The sequence below is a fragment of the Salmo salar genome, chromosome ssa07 (genome assembly GCF_905237065.1).
Source record: "Salmo salar chromosome ssa07, Ssal_v3.1, whole genome shotgun sequence".
Classification (NCBI taxonomy): Eukaryota; Metazoa; Chordata; class Actinopteri; order Salmoniformes; family Salmonidae; genus Salmo; species Salmo salar.
The window spans coordinates 43,336,501-43,360,609 of NC_059448.1; the positions used below are offsets into that span (position 1 = coordinate 43,336,501).

General features: G+C 45.8%; 2 protein-coding genes across 4 annotated transcripts; both read left to right on the forward strand.

The window, feature by feature from the left end:
- Window positions 1-1,155: 1,155 nt before the first annotated feature.
- LOC106609273 (splicing factor 45) lies at window positions 1,156-10,563 on the forward strand. Its single transcript, XM_014207890.2, has 13 exons — window positions 1,156-1,450; window positions 1,739-2,139; window positions 2,277-2,393; window positions 2,492-2,658; window positions 2,858-2,976; window positions 3,186-3,239; window positions 3,398-3,536; window positions 3,724-3,875; window positions 4,529-4,591; window positions 5,035-5,111; window positions 5,215-5,313; window positions 5,684-5,756; window positions 10,160-10,563. Exons 2-13 carry the CDS (start codon window positions 2,011-2,013, stop codon window positions 10,261-10,263), a joined length of 1,293 nt encoding a protein of 430 aa, XP_014063365.2. The 5' UTR covers window positions 1,156-1,450; window positions 1,739-2,010; the 3' UTR covers window positions 10,264-10,563.
- Window positions 10,564-12,283: 1,720 nt separating this feature from the next.
- LOC100380757 (6-phosphofructo-2-kinase/fructose-2,6-bisphosphatase 3) lies at window positions 12,284-21,629 on the forward strand. 3 transcript variants are annotated; one of them, XM_014207887.2, is made up of 14 exons: window positions 12,284-12,637; window positions 15,247-15,375; window positions 15,733-15,829; window positions 15,960-16,101; window positions 16,223-16,279; window positions 16,458-16,582; window positions 16,785-16,992; window positions 17,107-17,253; window positions 17,349-17,453; window positions 17,677-17,869; window positions 18,095-18,324; window positions 18,508-18,530; window positions 18,764-18,826; window positions 19,904-20,197. In XM_014207887.2, the coding sequence occupies exons 1-14, from the start codon at window positions 12,565-12,567 to the stop codon at window positions 19,908-19,910; spliced, it is 1,599 nt and encodes a 532-aa protein (XP_014063362.1). In that variant the 5' UTR covers window positions 12,284-12,564; the 3' UTR covers window positions 19,911-20,197. The 3 variants fall into 3 exon arrangements, with proteins under 3 accessions (XP_014063362.1, XP_014063361.1, XP_014063363.1); XM_014207886.2 differs by lacking the exon at window positions 18,508-18,530 and having other exon boundaries at window positions 19,904-21,629; XM_014207888.2 differs by lacking the exons at window positions 18,508-18,530; window positions 18,764-18,826 and having other exon boundaries at window positions 12,285-12,637; window positions 19,904-21,629.
- The last annotated feature ends 2,480 nt before the right edge of the window (window positions 21,630-24,109 follow it).

The following is a 24,109-nucleotide window of genomic DNA, read 5'->3' on the forward strand; positions in this document are numbered from 1 at the left end:
TGAATTCCAATTGTAAGACTATGTCATAGATTTTTTAAACTAACCAACGATAGACCACAGAAACATCGAAGGGACAGCAGTGGAGAAGGTGGAACGTTTTAAATTCAAGCCCCTAACCAGCAATGCAGTTTAAAAAAATACGAATAAGATATAAAAGGAACAAGTAATTAAAGAGCAGCAGTAAAATAACAATAGTGAGACTATATACAGACTATATATCAAGAGAAGATTCTCAAAATGGACAAGTTTAATGGGAAGAAGATTAAAAGCCATGTCCCTGGTGCTTATGCTAGATTGAGGGGAGTCATCAATGGGGTCCCAATATCTATGTCCACAAATTATATTAAAGACAATGTGAAGGGAGGCAGAGTGATTAAGGCCAAAAGGTTGATCAGTAGGAAAGCGGGTCAAAGAAGTTAAAGCTTGTCAGTGATGCTGAGGTTTGAGAAAGTCTTACCAGGAAAAATACAGCTAGGATTCCTTAGTTTCAATGTTAGAGAATCTGTCCCATATGCACTGCAGGGTTTTGAATGGGACATGTAGCTGTGGAGGGGCACGTAATTACGGTGAATGTGGAAGCGATGTGAAGGTTAAGTGCTGTAATTGTGGGGGAGAACAAAGTGCAGGATTTGGTGGATGTCAGGTACAGAGAGACGCTAGAGAGGCTCAGAGATATCGTAAAACAGATTGGTAGAACTACAGTGCGGACTGATGGAGCTTACCTGTAGTAAATGGACCTACTTTTGGGGCTGGTGCTTCTGATGGTCCTGGCATGGTTTCGAGGCCTGTTCAGAAATCTCATGCTCATTAATGTGCAAGGTGTGTTGAACAATAGTGTCCCGTCCTCCCAGGCTGCCGGGCCTGCATGATGTAGGATCAGATAGGGCAAAGCAGTGGAATAGTGGTGAGTTTTTAATAGGTGTAGGGATAGTTGGTAGGGCAATTTTTCTTGCCTTTTCCCTATCCTTTCCCATTTTGTGTCACAAAGCGTAATTAATTCACACTTCAGAACAGTAGGCAGAAACACAGGGCTAGATAAGAGAATAGATTTAATAGGAGGCTGTTGTTATGGGTGTAAGATGGCACAGTGATGCCATCTGTTGGTAAATGTTAATTACTGCAACTCCAGTGTTTTTACCGATGTGCTTGAAATACCCGGATGTATTGCAATATACTGAACAAGACTGGTTACTCGCATCAATGCATCTGTCTCGTCATTTAACGTTCAAACAGCTGTGACCGGCCTCACACTCCAGTATAGTGGGTGGCAGTGTATGCAACTTGCAGTAGGTTGTGGTCCACTTATACCATTTTAAAGAAGAAGAAGTTGACCATTTTTGATGACGTTTATTGTATCGATTTGGAAGTCCATGTAGCGATATGTGTTGATAAAAAGGCACATATTTACGCATTACAACGATTTATTTGGCTACAAGTTATATTTTATAAGGTGAGTATTTGAGTCTTATTTGGAAAGGGGCTGTTTGTGGGAAATATTGTTAGTGTGCCTCTGCGACTAAAGACCGATACAATTGTTGTTTATCGTTAGTAACGCTTTAGCTAGCTGGCTACGTCCTTACAAATGCAATGTAATTCGTTTTTTTAAACCTACTGGACTGTCTTTGGTAATGTTCTGCTCAGTGTATTGTGTGATGTGCGGTCGTGCAGTTGCAATCCAAACGACAGCTCTAACTATGTCAGTTACCTATTTCTTTGTTGACACTGCTTTTATTTACAGGTCTATTTATCCTGCCACTGCCAGGACTATTTTTAAGGGACACACTTTTCACGCCACTTCGATACATAGTTATTTTCCTAGCCGGTTAAGAGAGTCTTTTCGCTAACCCTAACCCTTTTCCTAACATTAAGCTCAGGAACCTGCTACGTTAATTCTCCTGACATACTAAGTAAAGTATTATAATTTACTGCGTACGTTCTCCTAACCTGCAACGAAAAAGTTACTTCGGTATCGAAGTGGGGTGACCATAGTGTCTTTAAACTCTGAGAACCATGTCGCTTTACGACGACATGGGCGTCGGGAGTGCGACCAGTGACACCAAGACCGAGGGCTGGTCCAAGAATTTTAAGCTACTGCAGTCACAGCTGAAAGTAAAGAAGGCAGCTCTGACTCAGGCTAAGGTGGGTTCCAATGGCACCGCAGGTTGATGAAAGCTTGTTTCAGGAATGACTCAAAGCTATGCTTACTAAAAGCATATCTATGAACCTCGTCTCCACATCCAGAGGTATGGATGATGTGTTGTGTGTTTTCCCCTCAGAGTCAGCGGATGAAGCAGGGTACTGTCCTGGCTCCAGTCATCGACTTAAAGAGAGGAGGTTCCGCTGATGACAGACAGATAATAGACACACCCCCACACATTGCAGCAGGACTCAAGGTGAGGGCTGTGTGTGTTTCTGTGACACAAGTATTTGTTAGGGTGTCTTATGTGAAATGTGTGTTAATTATGTGTGACTTATGTGATGTGTGTGTCAGGACACAGCACCCAGCGTGTTCTCCTCGGGGGACGCTCTAATCCCCCTGGCTGATGAGTATGACCCCATGTTCCCCAACGACTACGAGAAGGTGGTGAAGAGACACCGCGAGGAGAGGCAAAGGCAGAGGGAGCAGGAACGACTGAAGGAGATAGAGGAAAGAGAGAAGTACGACCTCCTAGAACATTCAACAGCATTCTGTTGTTATTGTTGACATAAGTTAGAATGTTATATCCCTAAGGAAGCCGAGGAGGACGTATTGTTTCTAGAAGTTTTCACACTGTAGGAATATGGACCTGACGATGACCACATCATTTCAGTCCATGTTCTGTCCTTCGTTCTGACCTCATGCGTGCTTCCTGTCCAGGAAGAGGAAGGACCGACACGAGGGCAGCAGCGCTCCGAGTGGATTCTCCCGCTTCCCCGCGGCAGAGGGAGAGTCAGATGAGGAGGAGGAGGACTATGAGAAGGAGAAGAGGAAAAGGAGTGAGTAGACTACCTCTGGTTTCACTGGTCTCCACACGGAGCCTTCACAGCAGAGTTATCATCACTATTATGTGCAATTATTTAGGCAGATGGGCTTGTTCTTAACGTAAGGAGTTAGGATAATGTTGTGATTACGTCAGGATAATGTGTCTGACTGTATGTGGTGGTTAGACTATGTCCCTTGATTCTTACCCATGTCTCTCTTTTAGGTATGGGTGGCGCAGCCATCGCCCCACCCTCATCGCTCGTGGATAGTAGAGACAGTGAGTCATGGCTCACAAAGGGATTGGTGTCTGTCTGTTTGGGATGTGGGGGAGTTTGTCCAGTAGATTGCAGTGTTATTCAACATTAGGATGACATTCAACATGATTCATCAGGATGAGGTGGGTGTGTTAACTGACTGTCTGTCTCTCCCCTCCAGGCTCGTCATACTCCTATGAGGATGACATGCGACCCTCCCGTGGTTCTAAAGCAGCCATCCCTCCCCCCATGTACGAGGACTCCGACCGCCCCCGCTCGCCACCTGGCGGTCCCACCAACTCATTCCTGGCCAACATGGGGTGAGTCTGATACCCCCCTACTGGGCTAGAATGTCCTATTAGTTGTATGTAGTCTCACGTACCCAACTCAAAACACAACACACTGAAATAGCCTGAACACTGGCCCTCTAATGGCATCAACCTGTATAGTGCAGCAGCTCAGTGTTCTGTCCGGTGATGTTATCTGATGTTGTCCCTGTCTCCCCAGAGGGACCGTGGCCCATAAGATCATGCAGAAGTATGGCTTCCGGGAGGGCCAGGGCCTGGGCAAACACGAGCAGGGTCTCAGCACGGCCCTGTCTGTAGAGAAGACCAGCAAGAGGGGTGGCAAGATCATCATAGGAGACGCCACTGAGAAGAGTAACGCCATGCTTCTAATCTCACTTTCTGCCGTCTCACTGCCCTGTCTCGCTCTCTCACTCATTTCCTTGTCTCTCTGTCACTCATTTCCTTGTCTCTCTGTCACTCATTTCCTTGTCTCTCTGTCACTCATTCCTGTCTCTCTCAGCTCTCCTGTCTTTCTCTCAGCTCTCTTATCATGTATATGCACGCCATCTACCCCCCCCTTTTTTCTCTTTATCACCAATACTCATGATCTCTTTCTACTAGATAAGATAGATACGAGCTTATTCTCATTGTCTCCTTTAGTTACATTAGCCTGTCCAGATGTTTTTATTTTTATCATGTACTACATAGGCCCAGAATGAATGGTCTTGGTTTCTAGTTCCGAGACTGTCTATTGTAACGTTATTTGTAGCTGTGTGTTTGGTCATCCTCAGTCAAGATTCAGTTTTTAATTGGTATTTTTCATTCATTGATGATTTTAATCTTCAACATTTGTGAACTTAGTTGTGTGTGTGTGTGTGTGTGTTCTTTTTTTCCCTGTTTTGTTTGTGTTCGCGTGTGTTCGCGTGTGTGTGTGTGTGTGTGTGTGTGTGTGTGTGTGTGTGTGTGTGTGTGTGTGTGTGTGTGTGTGTGTGTGTGTGTGTGTGTGTGTGTGTTCCTCTCTAAAGCACCAGGATCCAGTAGCCAGACGGCAGCAGCTGAGCCTTTAGGCTGGGGCTCGGCTTCAATAGGTTTGGCACTGTTACATCACTTCCTCGCTACCTTGACGCATCACATCCGCTTTCGCCCCATGTGTCTTGTCGTCCCATGTCTGTGCTGTCTCCATCTATTCTTATCTCAAACCATTTAATTTTGACAGGCAAATTCTATATTTTTTTTGTTATACAGTTTGCTCATCTCAATGTGTGTCAAGTTTCATTATGGAACTAGTAACCACATTTATTTTGGGCCTAGATTATGATGGTTGATAACTTAGAAAATATGCACTAATTGAGTTTAAGGTTAGTGCCTTAACCCTCTCATCATCTGATTGATAAACTAGCTTTGTTAAAACATCAGTTGTGGTCCACATTCTGGTCCAATCTACAGTCTGAGTCTTCCTGTTTACATTTACCAGTATATATTCAATTATTTTACCTATTGTTGACATGTTCTGCTCTCTTTCTCCCATCAGTGGACCCCTCCAAGAAGTCAGAGGCCAACCCCCTCACAGAGATCCTCAAATGCCCCACCAAAGTCGTGCTGCTACGGGTGGGTGCTCTGTGTCTTTGTGTCTGTGCGTGAGTATTTATTGTAAATTCTTGTGTGTTTGTTTATGTGCATAGGTCCAATAAAGTGTATGTGTGTGTTTTAGAACATGGTGGGCAGAGGAGAGGTAGATGACGATTTGGAAGGGGAGACCAAAGAAGAGTGTGAGAAATACGGCAAGGTCATCAAATGTGTCATCTTTGAGGTGAGAGGAATAAGTCTGTGTGTGTATGGTTAAGTGCTTAGTCATATTGTGTTGACTAATTAAGCAATAAGGCCCGAGGGGGTGTTGTATATGGCCAATATACCACGGCTAAGGGCTGTTCTTATGCACGACGCACCGCGGAGAGCCTGGACACAGCCCTTAACCGTGGTATACTGGCCATATATCACAAACCCCCGAGGTGCCTTATTGCTATTATAAACTGGTTACCAACTTAATTAGAGCAGTAAAAATACATGTTTTGTCGTACCCGTGGTATACGGCTGTCTGATATACCACGGCTGTCAGCCAATCAGCATTCAGGGCTCAAACCACCCAGTTTATAATATGTATTAAACTGTGTTCTCCTCAGATTGCCCAGGTGACCGATGATGAAGCTGTGAGGATATTTCTGGAGTTTGAGAGAGTCGAGTCTGCCATCAAAGGTCAGTACAACCTAACGTGTTCTATGTGTTTGTGTATGTCCTTGAGGTTTCTGTAAGATGTGTGTGTGCTTGTTTGTCTGTATAACTATAACGTGTGTGTGTGTGTAATGAAGGTTGCGTATGTAACCACGGTTATGTGAGCTATATGGATCACTCCAATATATTGGTATCACTCCGCGTCGGAGGGATACATCCGAGGTGAGCATTTACACATTTAGTCCCAAAGAGCTTGTCTGTTGTTCTCACTGACCGTGTCCGCTTCTCATAGGCAGCCAGTGCCCGCACAGGGCACAGCATGCCGGAGGGAGGCCCAGACTCCCTTGTCACTGCCGGGGAGTCGTAAGCAGAACCTTCAGGAGGAATGAAGTGTTGACATGGAGAGATATACTCCTCCCACCAGGGTCCATCCGGCAGCACTCAGAACTCACTGAAAGAGCATGGAGCTCACCCACCCTCTTCATGGAGCTCACCCACCCTCTTCATGGAGCTCACCCACCCTCTTCATGGAGCTCACCCACCCTCTTCATGGAGCTCACCCACCCTCTTCATGGAGCTCACCCACCCTCTTCATGGAGCTCACCCACCCTCTTCATGGAGCTCACCCACCCTCTTCATGGAGCTCACCCACCCTCTTCATGGAGCTCACCCACCCTCTTCATGGAAGGAATCGCTACCAAGAAAACCACCTTCATAGAGAGGTGCTTCAGAGAGGCAGACTCAAACGGTTCGAAAGGCGGCTTTGCCAAAGCTGCCAAGACCACATCCAGATCCCAGCTCACCATTGAGCACGTCCTAGCTGGACACGGGCGACGAACCCCCTTCATAAACCTGGAGACCAAGGGATGGCGCCCCACTGGCCTGTCCATCCACCCCACATGGCAGGCAGATATAGCGGCCAAATACCCTCTCAGTGTAGAGGCTGCCAAGTCCTCATCCAAGCGAGACTACAGGTATTGGAGGATATACTGCACCCTGCATGACTCGGGCACAACCTCAATACCAGTGCACCAAGAACAGAACAACCGCCAGAGCAACTGGTATGCCGCGGTTGTAGCCAGCGCCGTTGCGCTCTGCATGGTGTTCATTACGCCCTCCTGTAGTCCTAACATGGACCATTGGTGCCGTTCAGCGGCCAAGCCCATGGACTGAGGCAGTGCGGTCTCAGACGACACAGAGTTCCCCCGGCAGGTCGGGTCTCAGGGGCGGTTGCCAAGGTGTCCCAGACAACGGGGACAGGAGAAGGCTGAACCAGGGTCGTCTGGGCCAGTATGGGGCCACCAGCAGCAGACGATGCGCTGCCATCCTGGTCCTGTCCAGCACAACCTGGATCAGGGAAAATAGGGGGGCGGACCCCGGCCGTGGGGTCTATATGTAGGGGCGGACCCCGGCCGTGGGGTCTATATGTAGGGGCGGACCCCGGCCGTGGGGTCTATATGTAGGGGCGGACCCCGGCCGTGGGGTCTATATGTAGGGGCGGACCCAGGCCGTGGGGTCTATATGTAGGGGCGGACCCCGGCCGTGGGGTCTATATGTAGGGGCGGACCCAGGCCGTGGGGTCTATATGTAGGGGCGGACCCCGGCCGTGGGGTCTATATGTAGGGGCGGACCCCGGCCGTGGGGTCTATATGTAGGGGCGGACCCAGGCCGTGGGGTCTATATGTAGGGGCGGACCCCGGCCGTGGGGTCTATATGTAGGGGCGGACCCAGGCCGTGGGGTCTATATGTAGGGGCGGACCCCGGCCGTGGGGTCTATATGTAGGGGCGGACCCCGGCCGTGACACCGGAGTAAATCTGTAAGTCCTCACTTCGGATGTATCCCTCTGCCGCGGAGTGATAACAATATATTGGAGTGATCCAATATAGTGAAACATAGTGAGTGTGTGTGTGTGTGTGTGTGTCTGTAACATGCGTGTGTGTATAACGTGTGTGTAACGTGTGTGTGTGTATAACGTGTGTGTATAACTGGTGGGTGTGTGTATGTAACTTGTGTGTGTGTGTCTAACTGTTGGAGGGGTTGTGTGTGTGTCTGTGTGTGTGTGTGTGTGTAATTAGTGGGTGTGTGTAACTGGTGTGTAACTGGTGTGTGTGTGTGTGTGTGTCTGTATATATAAAGGTTGTGTGTGTGTGTATAACGGGTGTGTGAGTATAACGGGTGTGTGTGTATAATGTGTGTGTATAACTGGTGGGTGTGTTGTAACTGTGTGTGTGTGTCTAACTGTTGGAGGGGTGTGTGTGTGTGTAATTAGTGGGTGTGTGTAACTGGTGTGTAACTGGTGTGTGTGTGTGTGTGTGTCTGTATATATAAAGGGTGTGTGTGTGTGTGTATAACGGGTGTGTGAGTATAACGGGTGTGTGTGTATAATGTGTGTGTGTGTGTGTGTGTATAACGGGTGTGTGTATAACGTGTGTGTAACGGGTGTGTGCGCGAGTGTGTATAACGGGTGTGTGTGTGTATAACGTGGGTGTGTGTATGTAACTGTTGGGTGTGTGTGTGTTTGTATAACGGGTGTGTGTGTGCGTGTGTGTATAACGGTGTGTGTGTAATGCGGGTGTGTATGTAACTGTTGTGTGTGTGTGTGAATAACTGGTGGGTGGGTGGGTGTGTGTGTATAACTGGTGGGTGGGTGTGTATAACTGGTGGGTGGGTGTGTGTCTAACTGGTGGGTGGGTGTGTCTAACTGGTGGGTGGGTGGTGTCTAAACTGGTGGGTGGGTGTGTCTAAATGGTGGGTGGGTGGGTCTAACTGGTGGGTGGGTGGGTCTAACTGGTGGGTGGGTGGGTCTAAATGCCTGGTGTGTGTGTGTGTGTGTGTAACTGGGGGGGTGTGTGTGTGTGTGTGTGTGTGTGTGTGTGTATGTATAACGGGTGTGTGTATAATGCGTGTGTGTATGTAACTGTTGTGTGTGTGTGTGTGTGTGTGTCTAACTGGTGTGTGTGTGTGTCTAACTGGTGGGTGGGTGTGTCTAACTGGTGGGTGGGTGTGTCTAACTGGTGGGTGGGTGTGTGTAACTGGTGGGTGGGTGTGTCTAAATGCTGGGTGTGTGTGTCTAAATGCTGGGTGTGTGTGTCTAAATGCTGGGTGGGTGTGTGTAACTGGGGGGTGGGTGTGTGTGTGTGTGTGTGTGTATAACTGGTGTGTGTGTGTGTATAACTGGTGTGTGTGTGTGTGTGTGTGTGTGTGTGTGTGTGTGTGTGTGTGTGTGTGGGTGGGTGTGTATAACTGGTGGGTGGGTGGGTGGGTGTGTACAACTGGTGGGTGGGTGTGTATAACTGGTGGGTGGGTGTGTCTTAATGGTGGGTGTGTGTGTGTAACTGGGGGGTGGGTGTGTGTCTAACTGGTGTGTGTGTGTGTGTGTATCCCTGTTACGTCTGTAATAAGGCTAATGCAGGGGCCAGTTTAAATGGGTTGTCCCAGATCAGAAAGCAGGTGAGACTGTCCCCATAGGTGTTACATCACAGCTGTCCCAGTAACCCCCTGTCCCTCCACGCACGCCGTTACATCACATCCTCTAAGGGAACAGCAACACGGCCTACATAATATATACACCCTAGACTGGGCCGGACACACACACACACCCTATTCATTTCTGTAGAGGATAGATAATGCTACTAATACCAGACTGGACACACACATTGTTACTATTTTTTTCCAGGTGTTTTGACTTTATTTAGACAGTAAGGAATTGAAAGGGGGAGACAGGCAAGTGGTAGAGAAACCATGGGAAAGGTGGGCGCTGGGCTTGAACCCCAGTGTCCGGTGAGGAGACATGTGACTTATGCCGGGTGGTGTTACCAATACGCCACGGCTCTGCACATGAATCCATCTTTTGTCCACATGTGCCTGTTTTACTGGGAATGTCCCGGCATTAGTGTTAGGATGAATATATACTTGTCATCACTGCTCAAACACACACGCCCCTATGAGGTTATGTGCCTAGTGTTGATAAGGAACTCTCACACAGTGTCCATCTCACTACTGTAGACTTGGTGTGTGTTTGAACTCTGCCTCCAGGACTGTTTGTTGTTGTTTATCTGTGATGTTCTTGGGAAGGAGAGACTCCTGGGAACTTGGGTGATGTCCCGGCTGTGTTTTCCAGTGTTTGAATACCAGGAAATACCAAAGCCTCTGAAAGCCACAACGTTTTGGTTTTTCATGCTTTGATAGCATGAATTATGGTCCATGATGAAAACACTGTAGACTATCAAAGAGGAGCACCATCCCATAGACCGTGTTAGGATGACAGTATGTTTGTTCACTGTCCAAACGAACAAAACGACACAATTCCTCACTAGTCTTCACTCAATGATACATCGGCAGTGATATTACAGACCTGTCTGGCCTAAACTGATAGAAAAGTCAAGTCAGCAGTGTTAATAAATAATGTTTGTTTCCTGTCTTCTAGCTGTGGTGGATCTGAACGGGAGGTTCTTTGGTGGTCGGGTGGTCAAAGCCTGCTTCTATAACCAGGATAAATTCAGAGTGTTGGACCTGGGAGAGCAGATGTGAGACGGTCCATCCCACCTGAACCGTTATGACCCGCCTCATCCATACTCACAGGGACAGAAGAAGTGCTCTGACACACACTGGCAATCACCAGTAGCTCTTTCTGTTTCTAAGTAGCCCAAACATTTATACTCTCAACAGCAGCACAATGTGTCTGTATTTTGAAGAGTTTCACTTGTAGTTTCTGTTTTGCCAGCAGAAAAATCATGTATGTGAGATAATGAACTACTGTCTTGGTTTCTGTGTCCTAGTATGAACCTGTACAATTGAAACCAGGAAATAAATGTTCCTTTTTGTTTAAAATCTTTTGTTTTAATCTCTCACTCTTCTAGGGCAGAGCGTAGTCTAGGAAGCCCAGTTTTTTTTCTGTCTGACATAAGAGGCTCTCAGAGGACCAGACCCTCAGCTTTCCATCTTTACATAGCCCGGCACGGTGAGGGGGTACTGGGGCAGTTATGAAAGAAACACAGCCCTCCCTCCTCTAGCCTCATTCAGATCTTATGTAAAACAGACAGCGGTCATAGGAGAGTTAGAGGACTGTCATAATGACTGATCTCTGTGGAGGATTAAATCAGAACAAATTAATTCCGATCGGGTAGTACACAGAAATGAGCTAATTCATAGAAAGGGAATTAAATTGACATTGACTCTCTACTCTCAGATTTTAGGACTAACCTCAAATGAAGGTTAGATACAAAGAAACTAGTGGAGGCTGCTGAGGGAGAACGGCTCATAATGGCTGGAACCGAGTGAATGGAATGGCATCAAACACCCGGAAACCATGTCTTTATCATTCTAACCATCCGTTCCAGCCATTACCACAAACCTGTTCTCCTCAATTAAAGTGTCACCAACCTCCTGTGCTAGAAAAACAAATATGTTTGGGTAAATCAACATTGAGATTACGTGTGTGTGTGGGGGGGGTTTATGAGGGTAAGGTTTTCAGGTTGGGCATGCAGAGGGTGGAAGGAGAGCATGCTTGGCTCTTGCAGGGGGAGTGACAGTGCTCTTTATCTAACCTAAATACCACTGGTGGAGTTGAGCCGGGTCTAGGAGGGTAGAGAGTATGTGTATTAGGGAAGGGGGGGGGGGTCTCCCCTGGCACCCAGACTGGGCCACAGTCTTGTCAAGGGGGGGTCTGGGTCAGGCTCTGACCTGGCCTGGTTCAGGAGAGAAACAGAGGGGTGAAGAAGTAGACTAGGCAATGAAGAGGTGTGTGTGGAGAGGTCGACGGGTCCACATACAAACACATGCACTTTTTTGTATCTTCCCCACTCTGAAATATACACCTTGCACTTCAAACAAGAAGAACTTAGAAATAATCAGATCCAAATGGCACAATACTATTATTCTCTCTATTCACTGGACAAATCCTTTCACTGGTATCTTAAGTTTATTGATGATACAAACTTGAATGGTCCTACATGACTGCAGGCTGTAGCCATGCTCAGGGCAAGTCTACGTGCCACTATGGCAGTCACATAGCCTATCATCTCTGTTACCCAGTAGTAAAATTCTTGCCAAAGTGTGTCACTTTCTGTTTTATGCAGTCTGTCCAAAAGAGATTAAAGAGCCTATTGAGAGTGGAGCCCGTTATTTTGAAACCCAGCACTTCTCTACTTTGTATTTTCCTTCACCATATCCTGTGTTGCTGGAATGAAAAATATTTCACTTGATAATTTAGGGTGATATAGTTGTTGCCAAATTGTTCTATTGATTTGCATCAAACAAATATTAATCTGCACCAGAAAGTGTCCGTATAAGACATTGGCATGACACTACATAATATTTGGAGACCGCAAATGCTGTAAAAACCTCTCTATGGGTCATATTTGTTCCTGTCTGAAGGTTTACTGGGGTGCAATTCTGCACGCGCACCGACGGGATACTCCCATTTGCCATTATAGTGGATTACCGTCATCAGCCACAAGGGAGCGCAGCATCACCATCCCCGAGAGCGCGAGCCCCGGTGGATGTCATCGATGTCAAGTTGTTTCCTGCTGGGACAGTTTAAATAAAGGAACTGGGACACAGCGGGGTAGATTAATACACCGGCACAGGCTGACGTTATTAGAATAGAACACTGCAGCTCTTAACGACTGCTTAGCTCGCCAATATATTTGATTACAGATTACTTGTCTGGTAGAGAGAACGACAGCCGATCCAAAACATTTTTGAATTGTATCCTACTGTTTTTATTTAATTCGTGCTGATCTGAAAGCACGTAACGGTGGTATTTTGGGGGGACCGATATTAGTGGGAAACCTAGGTTTCTTTCGTGTTTTATTTCACTACCCTCTAGGAATGCTTACTCAGAACAGGATACAAAAGATCTGGATTCCTTCAAAGGATGACAAACCGGCAGTCCCCCGGCGATGTAAGTAGTTGCCTAACCCGCGGCTGGTATCAGCACCCATCTGATTCATTCAGGTTTCATTTAGAAAAAGTCCATAGGATACATGTATTACATGGCATTATCTTTGATAATTATGCTATTGATTTATTCACAATAATCAGATAAATAATCATCTCATTGAGCCTATACTAATATCTACAATGTAGCAGCTGGATGGAATATTAGGCTACATTAGCGGTCACCATAAATCATGGAACGTTGTTGCAAAAGGTAGTGTATTGAACTTTAAGTTCGAGGGTGCATACAATGTGTTGAAATAAGAAAATAAATGTGATTGCATGTTTTGATGTTTTACTCGCATGGCTTTATTTTCAATTGGCGTGGCATACAGCAGGTAGCCTACTTTTTGAAACCATTCAACAGAATAATTTTAAAACAGCTTAGTTTTCAAATGAACCTACCGACTTAAAAAAAAAAGTACACTTTGTGTGTAATTACTGTAATTATGCTAAAAGCATATGCCCTATTAGCCTAGCCTATCCAAGCTGGCCATTGGCACGCAGTCAGGTCAGGATTCACAAGTAGCTATAGAGGGTAATGGTTGATAGTGCTCACTATAGCAACCAAGCCCCCATCCGGTCCCTAGTTTCCACGAGTTACCACAGCCACAAAGTTAGAAAAAATAATAACTCTTTGATCTTAATTTAAGGTTAGGGCTAGGCATAAGGTTAGCAGTGTGGTTAGTTTAAGGGTTATGTTCAAAATGACATTTTAATAAGAGAAATTGTAGAAATAGGCGGCCTGTATGACTTTGTGGCTATGGTCTGCTCGTGACAACCAGGAACCGTTGTGTGGGTGGGAGAGACGGGGGGACTCCTCATGCAGACGCGTCGGGATTGGACGAACTATCGCGCGTGTCCGCATGGCGCGAGCTGGAAAATGGCTGACAAATGGCAGAAATAGGCGGGGTTTATGAATTTGTGGCTGTGGTAACTAGTGACGGCAGTTTGTAAAGAGCCGACTGATCAATATCAACTGCCTCAATTGGCACTGCTTAATTCACTGACGTCAGTGTGTTTGTCCTGATGTGTGTCATACAGAGGTGAATTAGTTTATGCCGCGTTCATAACGACGGTGAACTCGCAACTCAGAAATCTCCGACTTCGGAAAAAAACGAGGTCAGACTTGGAAAATCGTTTTGAACGGTCATCAAACTCGGAATGCAAATCGGAAACTGGAACATGCCTGGGTCGCTCCTCTTTTCATTTCGCTGCAGCTAGCGACTGGAACGAGCTGCAACAAACACTAAAACTGGACAGTTTTATCTCATTCTCTTAATTCAAAGACTCAATCATGGACACTCTTACTGACAGTCTCTACCTTGCCCTTTGTGCTGTTGTCTGTGCCCAATAATGTTTGTACCATGTTTTGTGCTGCTACCATGTTGTGTTGTCATGTTGTTGTCTTTGGTCTCATTATGTAGTGTTGTCTCTCTTGTTGTGATGTGTGTTTTGTCTTCTATTTATATTTAATTTATTTTTAATCACAGCCCCCATCCCCACAGGAGCCTTTTGGTAGGCCATCATTGTAAATAAGAATGTGTTCTTAACTGACTTGCATAGTTAAATAAAGGTAAAAAAAATACAAATTATTTCTAGAACTCCAACTTTCTGACCTGAAGATCACTGACATTATGATTTGACCTAGTTTTCCCCCCCAAGTTCCCAGTTGTCTTGAAAGCACCAATAGCTGGTGATGTCTGTATTACATGAAGATTCAGGCAATGAAAACTAATACCCATAAACACTTTCATGCCTTAAAGACTGACTTGCATTGACTAATGCACAGTGGTTCTGACATTGGAACCATCTCTCTAGTAGGAGGTTTATCAGCCGACTGTTCAGTCAGGTTGGGGGAGGGGGGAGAGACAGCTTCAGCAGTGTCTGCAGGCAGACACACCATCTTGACCTCTGGGGAACTGGGGAAGGGTCTAGCTGGAGGAAGCAGAGCAGACTGGTGACCTCTGGGGAAGGGTCTAGCTGGAGGAAACAGAACAGACTGGTGACCTCTGGGGAACTGGGGAAGGGTCTAGCTGGAGGAAGCAGAGCAGACTGGTGACCTCTGGGGAACTGGGGAAGGGTCTAGCTGGAGGAAGCAGAGCAGACTGGTGACCTCTGGGGAACTGGGGAAGGGTCTAGCAGGAGGAAGCAGAGCAGACTGGTGGGAGGGAATTACTATTAGTGTTTACCCATGACCATGACCATCACTGTGCTACAAGGACCAGCCACACAGACAGAGCCTCAGTCTCCCAAAGTCTATAAGATGTACAGCTCTCTGACACTGAATGAGGGAGGGAGATAGATGGAGATTGATAGAGGGAGAATGATAGAGGGAGGGAAAGGAGGGAGTGATGACCTAATAGCTTTATAGCTGTTTTTCCATCGAGGAGGTACTGTGTCCTGGAAAGTGGATTAGAGCTGGTAGGAAGGAGCGTGTGAATGAGAGGCATTCGTCACTGAATGAAGATGCCGTTTTATTGTGTGTAAATTAAGAGTACACGATTAATCAGGTTGATTGTGTGTATGGCTATTGAACAATATTTTAATATCTCTGTCTCTCTCTGTCTCTAGCGACGGGGCCCCCACACCTGGCCAACCCCCCAACAGTGATTGTGATGGTGGGTCTGCCAGCCAGGGGGAAGACCTACATGTCCAAGAAACTCACCCGATACCTCAATTGGATCGGCATGCCCACCAAAGGTACACAGCACACACACACAGTACACACACTCAGCACATGACGAGACACATCAACAGGTTTAGCTAACAGATTAGTAACGTTTGTTATTGGTCATAGTAATGTGCCTCACACTGCCCTAAAATGACCTCCATTTTAGAAATTTTTATTTGATCTTATTGTTGTATTTATTCACTAAGAGGAACGTTGTGGTTACAAGGCGGAGGTTGGATTATTGTTCTTGAATCGGAATTCCTGCCATCTCCTCTAGTTCCTTTTCCTCTGTTTTAGTTTGCAGATTTACCACAAACTGGGCTTGGGCTCACTTTCTCCCTCCAGAGCATTCTATTTACCATTGTTAGTTTGTTCTTTGCCTCCAGTCTTCAACGTGGGAGAGTATCGCAGAGAAGCAGTCAAGAACTACAGCTCGTATGACTTCTTCAAGGCCGACAACGAGAGTGCCGTGAAAATCAGACAGTGAGTCCACCTCTACTCCCCATCCTACTCTCTATTTTACCATGACAAATTCTGAGCATCATGTGATGTCATTGATCATCAGAGTGCACTTGAAACAAGGCTAACAGAGATGATTTATTTTCTTGCTTAGACAATGTGCCTTAGCAGCTCTGAGGGACGTTGAGTCTTACCTGACAGAGGAGGGAGGCCAGGTTGCAGTCTTCGATGCCACCAACACTACTCGTGAGAGACGAGACATGATCCTGGACTTCGGCAGTGAGAACAGCTTCAAGGTCAGTGGTGTTTCTATGGTTACGAGAGGCTTGATGCAATCTCAAACAGATACGTGATCGAATGACTCATCATGTCTTTCAATGTAAAGATGATAAAATGACTCTAAATGTGTGTGCGCAGATCTTCTTCATCGAGTCGGTGTGTGATGATCCCAGCGTCATTGCCACAAATATCATGGTGAGTCAGAAATCTGAACAGAACATCTGAAGAAACATGTTATTGGTTGGCTCATGTTCCTGCAAGGTTCCTCTAATGTTGCAGCCTGACGTTAGCTACTGACGTTGTAATATCTAAAATGTTATTCTTAATGAGTGTCTTACGTCGTCACCTGACCTTTTACTTCCTCCCATGACAGGAAGTGAAGGTGTCCTGCCCAGACTACCAGGACTGCAACAAGACAGACGCCATGGAGGACTTCCATAAGAGGATAGAGTGTTACAGGGTTCACTACGAACCCCTGGACCCAGACCAGTACGACAGGTAGCCCCTAAACCTCATATAGCTTATTCACTGTTTATACCTGTTGACCCTAGCTACTGTTTACTGTGTGATCTGAGAGTGGCTTAAACCTGATTTAGAATCAGTTTGGCCTTTTAAATAATAATAAATAAGATTATATGGAACTCTGAGACATTTTGTGAATTCAGGCCCTAGACTAAACCTGTTCTAACCCCCTACGTAGGAGCCTGTCCTTCATCAAGGTGATAGATGTAGGCAGAAGGTTCCTGGTGAACCGGATCCAGGACCACGTCCAGAGTAAGATCGTCTACTACCTGATGAACATCCACGTCCAGCCCAGAGCCATCTACCTGTGTCGCCATGGAGAGAGCATGCACAACCTGCAGGGGCGCCTGGGGGGAGACTCAGGGCTGTCGCCAAGGGGGAGAAAGGTACGAGAGTAGAAACACACTCGTATACACACACACGCACACTAAGTTGACACATGAATACACACACACACACACTTTCTGGTCTCTTACTCTTTCCCATTTCTCTCTGTGTAGTTTTCTGGGGCGTTGTCGACGTTTGTTAAAGAGCAGAACTTGACGGATCTGAAGGTGTGGACCAATCAGATGTGTTGCAGCATCCAGACTGCTGAGAGCCTGGGAGTGCCCTACGAACAGTGGAAGGCCCTTAACGAGATAGACGCTGTGAGTCACACACACTAGAATAGACCACTCACTGGACTGTGTGTGTGGTGCTTCATTTAAACAGCTCTAATGTGAGGTGTGTGCTGTGTGCACAGGGGGTGTGTGAGGAGATGACGTACGATGAGGTGAAGGAGAAGTACCCTGAGGAGTTTGCTCTGAGAGACCAGGACAAGTATTACTACCGCTACCCCACAGGAGAGGTTAGCACAGTACAATATACTACTAGAATCAACCTGCTACCGCCAACTACTGTACAGTTACACATGGACATAGTTCTAGTGTGTCAAATTCTGCGAATCGATGTGTCTGTGAAAATTTCAAGTTAACCCTTCTCTCTTCTTTCTCTCTGTCTTATCCCTCCCTCCCTCCCTCCCTCCCTCCCTCCCTCCCTCCCTCCCTCCCTCCCTCCCTCCCTCCCTCCAGTCCTATCAGGACCTGGTCCAGCGGGTGGAGCCAGTGATCATGGAGCTGGAGAGACAGGAGAACGTTCTGGTTATCTGTCACCAGGCTGTGATGCGCTGTCTGCTGGCTTACTTCCTGGATAAGAGTGCAGAAGAGATGCCCTACCTGAAGTGTCCCCTCCACACGGTGCTGAAGCTCACCCCCATTGCCTACGGTGAGTACGGTGAGAACTTGTGTACACCTTTCACATTACCGAGCCAAGCCAATGTGACCGGAAACTATCAGAGCCAGAATAGTACAGTTCAGATTGGCTCTATAGTGTGAATTGGGCATTAGGGTCAATTGTATGTTCTCTAGCTTGTCTAGGGCAGGAAAAATAAGGTGAGGTCTAAATATCTGTTCTGACTGTGGTGTGTGTGTGTTTTTACTGTGTGTGCAGGCTGCAAGGTAGAGTCCATCTCGCTCAACGTGGAAGCGGTGAACACCCACAGAGAGAGACCAGAGGAGATGAAGAAGTATCCTGGGACTCTGATCAGGAGGAACAGTGTGACCCCCCTGACCAGCCCCGAGCCCAACATCAAGAAACCCCGCATCGACGGCCTGGACGAACCCCTCCAGGAGCTGCCCATGTCCCTCTGCACTTCTTCCCACCTCACCTTGGCCGGACAGGTGAGTCTCTCTCTCTCTCTCACACACCTTTGACTCCTCAAAACTACTGAAGGACATCTCTTATCCCTTTCTCTCCTGCTCTCAGCAATTTTCCATTCTACACTGTTGTCTCTTCGCTCTCTTAACGTTCACTCTTCTTTTCTTTCTTTTCATCCTTTCTTCCTTCTCTTCTTCACCGTGCAGCACTGGCTGGGCAAAGTCTGCCTGTAAGTACCTGTCTCTCTCCTACAGGAATACGTGCCGAGTGCCTCCCATCTTCCCGCTCACTATGACCTCACGTCCTGTGTACCGTTCCAGCCTCGCATTCCTTCTAACTGATGTCAGAGCATTGCACGAGCTTTGCTGTCTTCATGTTACTACGGCAAACCCTACACACTGTTCTGTCACTCACTTCTTTAGAACGTCTATATTTGAAATGTATTTTCTGTTCTGTTTAAAGACTTCCGCCCATCTGCACCATCCTTCACTGTCTGAAACTCGTCTCTCTTTTAGTGTTTCAAAGGTAAAGTGAGAAAGCAGCTAGATTTACCTCCCAGCTTTTCTGTAGTAGAAGTGTTGTTGTGTCTCAGACTCTCCAGGTACATATTGACAGGTGATAATTATTCAGGGGGTGGAAAGATCCTGTCAACTTAAGTCACAGTCAGAAGGGGCACTTATACACTGAGTGTGCAAAACATGAAGAACACCTTCCTAATATTGAGTTGCACCACTTTTTGCCCTCAAAACAGCGTCAATTCATCAGGGCATGAAACTCTACAAGGTGTCGAAAGCATTCCACAGAGATGCTGGCCCATGTTGACTCCAATGCTTCCCACAGTTGTGTCAAGTTGACTGGATGTCCTTTGGGTGGAGGACCATTCTTGATACACACGGGAAACTGTTGAGTGTGAAAAACCCAGCAGCGTTGCAGTTCTTGACACAAACCGGTGCGCCTGGCACCTACTACCATACCCCGTTCAAAAGGCACTTAAATCTTGTGTCTTGCCCATTCACCCTCTAAATGGCTCACATAGACAATCCATGTCTCAATTGTGTGAAGGCTTAACAATCCTTCTTTAACCTGTCTCCTCTCCTTCATCAACACTGACTGAAGTGGATTTAACAAGTGACATCAATAAGGGATCATAGCTTTCACCTGGATTCACCTGGTCAGTCTATGTCATGGAAAGTGCAGGTGTTAATGGTTTGTCCACTCAGTGTAGAGTAACACCCAGAGACAAGTAAAGATAAACTCTTACACACCTATTGTAGCTCTATAGTTAGTTGTTGTGGTGTACTTAGACGTGGGATAGGGAGATTGGATAATCGTTTTTTGAGCCCACACATGGTTTAAATTTACCATGGAATATGAATGAGTAGCACATTGAGGCTTCAGACGACATGGTTGAGCAAAACCACAACCTCTGTCATGTTATGTCATCTCATGCTAAGCCTGGAGTCACTTAGTCTATAGGACAGGATCTTTCCCTCTCTTTATGTTTTATGTGTCTTGTCTCACAGATTACTTTTAGTTAGTTTTGTTATATTGTGATGGTTTCCCCAAGTCTTCTTAACCATTTTAGGCGTTTGTTTCCCTCAGAACATGAAGAGAAAGTCCAACGATCGCCATGAGATCCTGCAGCTCTGCCAGTGAGATCGCACTGCCTCGTCACCTGATCCAAGGCCCCAGGAAGTGAAAGCCGGCAAAGAGAATTCAACAATGTCACCAAAATGGACATTGTTGTGTTTCCCCCCCCCCCCATCTTCCTCTTTCTGGAGATCACAAGGCACTTCTGTTCTCTTTTCTCACACAGATGTGTTAGTGAGTGTCTGGTCTGTGATATCTGCCAGTGCTTGTAGTTCAAACACTTTTGCCTCTGGGAAAGAGAGAGATAACACTGTACATTAGAGGTCTTCACAGGTCCACCCGAAATACCCGAGCGGGCCCGGGTCCAAAATTCAAAATTTTCCATCCGGTCTGAGTAAGTACAGCCGACAGACCCGAGTGGACCCGACTGGACCCGGCCATGGCTCTGCATAGCCTATAGCATATTTATGTACTAGTAAAAGATAATGTATGCTACTGTACAATACTGTACAACATGTCTCAACCACTCTGCTTTCTCTGGTTCCTCCGAAGTGAATCTGTGGTGACAGCTCACCCTGAAATTATGGTTTAATTAGTGTAATAGCTCTGTGATTCTAAGGAACTATTATATCTGGTTTGAGTGACTACTTGGCACTCGGCAATGCATCCTTCAGAGAGCTGGAACCAGACCAAATATTTGAAATCTCCCTTTATTGACACCCTCCTGAGATCTGAGTGATGAATCATGTATCCATGGTAATATCACTCTTTTATAACCAGATGGACTCATTTAGTTTACGATGTAAACATTTTCCTATAAGAATGCCTCTGAAATAATGACTACCCAAATTGTTTGTCACTTTTGTTGATGTTTTAGCACTTATTCACTTTTTTTGTTATGATTTTATTTCTAAAGATTTGAGTATCATACTGTTACTGAACAACCGGTGTACTCATGCTATGAAATGAATGATTTTTTTGCACAGCAAAGTTGATATTCCTATTGAGTGGTGTGTATGACTGTGTCCATAGACACAATTGTCTCTTTCTGTCTTTCTCTCCGAAAGGAGATTTGGACCTAGAGTGCCTAGTGCTTGTCCTGCAAGCCCAATGCTGCTTCTGTACCCATATAGCTGGCCATAGAAATTCAGACATATGCTACCTTCAGAGAACATGCCGTATAACGGGATTCACTTGTCTTTGTAAGCCAGCTGCTAACATGTGTGAGCACTTATATCTTTGTTATGAAAATACGTTCTGTAAATAGACATGTAAATATATCAGATTTGAAGGAATGCTCAGCGTTTGGAATGTTCAAGTCTAGAACTGAGTGGAAAGGTATTTTGTAGATGCTCTTTTGTACTGCTCTCTAATTGGCTGATTCATACTTAATTGTAAGTCGTGTACTACTCTGCCCTACAAAGGTAAAACGCAGTAACTACGCCAACAGTGAAACTGAGAAAAATGGCTTTGAAGTTGTTTTGCTAGCCAGCCAAATATGTTCTGCATATCATATTGGCAGTACTACTTTTGTTCATTTGTTTGCTTCTGATACTTTTTTGTAAGACATTTTTTCTCAAACGATTTATTTATATGTAGATTTAGATGATCGTTTGGAGCAGATGGCACCTGGTCTTGCCTGAGTACTGTGTATGACTTGTGTATGACAAGCAAAGCGTCTGAGAGGACAACGTGTATATTCTGCATTTGCTGGGCCAATAAATCTCCAGGAAAATAAGCCATCTTGTGGATGTCATATCTTCATTATTTATGTTTGTTGGGCACACTATCTGAAAGGCAAACATCCTAACAATGTGTTTCCCTTTGGAGAAGTATGCTAGAACCTTTAAAGCAACTAAATTGTCACCAAAACACTTGCGATTCTGAAAGGTACTATAGGACAATATAGAACTGTATTGAGAGTGCTGAGGCCTGTAGAAACACTACTTGTTAGGCAAACACCCAATCAATGTGTTTCACTTTGGAGAGGGAGACCAGAAACTAAAAAAAAAACAGGAATCTGGAGTTTGTTGTACCATGCCACATTCAAACACATCTGTTCAAATAGTGTCACCACAGAGCCAGAGTCATCTCAACACTAGCTGTCAACATCTATACTGACCTAAGGCAACTGCCAAAATAAAGGAAACACCAGCATAAAGTGTCTTAATAGGGCATTGGGCCACCATGAGCCAGAACAGCTTTAATGTGCCTTGGCATAGATACTACAACTATCTGGAAACTTTATTAGAGGGATGCAACCCCATTTTTCCATGAGAAATTCCATCATTTGGTGTTTTGATGACTTTGGTGGAAAACGATGTCTCGGCGCCGCTCCAGAATCTCCCGGCTTAAGTGTTCAATTGGGTTGAGATCTGTTGACTGAGATCTCTTATTCTAGCCATTGTTGCCAAAATAATGGGCAACTGGGCATTTTTATACATCACCCTAAGCATGATGGGATGTTAATTGCTTATTTAATTCGAACCACAGTTGCTTTCAATATACTTTGTATTCCTCATTTACTCAAGTGTTGGCAGTTACCTGCTGAAGCTCTATGTGTCTGGTGCTGAGAATGAATGAAACCATTCTCTGTTAAAAAGACACTCCCAAACAGTCCATGGAGTAAAACATGTTGGAGTAGCTGTTTTACAGGTCAGTGGAACACACACTCAAGAACAGTGATGTGTGTTTCGCATTGTTTCTTAATCCTAGTCCTGGGGACCTAAAAGGGGGGCCATTTTTTTTCTTCTCCCCCTAGCGCTACACAGCTGATTCAAATGATCAAGTCATCATCAAGCTTTGATGATTCGAACCAGGTGTTTGGTTCTAAGGCAAAAACAAAAATGCGCCCTTTGGGTCCCCAGGGCCAGGATTAACAAACACTGGTGTAACGTAATTGGACACAATACAATTAATTAAATCTGTGTTGAACTGACGTAGGTCCAGCTCTCGCCAAACTCCTCTTGTTATTTACCCCTATTCCTGTCTCCTCTCTCCCCTACTCTTCTCATTTGGCTGTCAGATTTCAGTCAGCCGGACATCAAAGGAGAAGTCAATGATGCAACAAAGGCTCTGAAACAGTGCCCCGGAATGAAGGTTCATGTGTGTAATAACAGGGGCATTATTTATCCATTATTAATCCTCCTAGTATAGCAGGGTCCAAGCCTTCTCTGTCCATTTCTCTATTGTCTAGACACACAGAGCTGCATGGCAGTACAGAGTGTCCTACATTCAGGGAATCCCTGTGCTGTACTGTGCTGGACAGGATTAGCCTAGCATTCTGTCCTCTGGCCCTCAGCACTACAGCAGTCTATAAACCACTGGCTCTCAACCCATACCCAGCTCTACCATGTATCGCCCTATTGGAAAGAAAGATAGTGATAGCATATCTGAGACAAGCAACGTTCTCTATTTATTCTATGGTTGCATACCAAATGGCATCCTATTCCCTATAGCCTGTTACTTTTGACCAAGGCCCGTAAGGCTCAAAATTAGTGTACTATATAGGGAATAGAGTGCCATTTGTGACACAACCTATTTCTATATGGTGGTCCAGTGGCCTTTGACCTGGTGAAATACAGTAGAGTATCCATAAAACAGCTGAGGCCATCAGGCCCATGTCATTCGCTGTTGATATGGCACAGGCCAGAGGGATGATGTGTAAACCAAGTGCAGGCCAGCAGCACTCTAGCTCAGATGGCAATACAGTTCTATTTACAGTGGCCACATGACTGCAGTTACATGTAACTCAATCACTCATGATTGCAAGGTCGAGGGGTTTTTGTCTTGCAAATAGTCAGACGATGTTGTCTGGGCAGAGTTAAAGATGTTGCTCTTGATAGTTGTTGCTGTGTTGTCGTTGTATAATGCATTCAGATGGGGTTTGTGCAGGGAGCGTGAGGTAACTGTGGCGTGCATGCTGCGGTGACTCAACTCCAGCCAAACGTACACTTCTGCTACTTGCCAACCCTGGCAGGCGCTGCTGTCTGATTCACGGCCCGGTTGGTCTGTGCTGGGTTGGCTGGGGTTTTGGTCTACAGCAGCCAGAGTGTATGTGACTACTCTCATGTACACTTGTCTCGACCCAGTCACATGACCTCATGCGCACACAAGCAAACTTCAGGAAAGTAAATTTGCATTGGATTTTGCATACTCAGCTCAGATTGAACTAATGTTTGATAGATTCAGTCTCTATACGTGACAGATACCTGCATA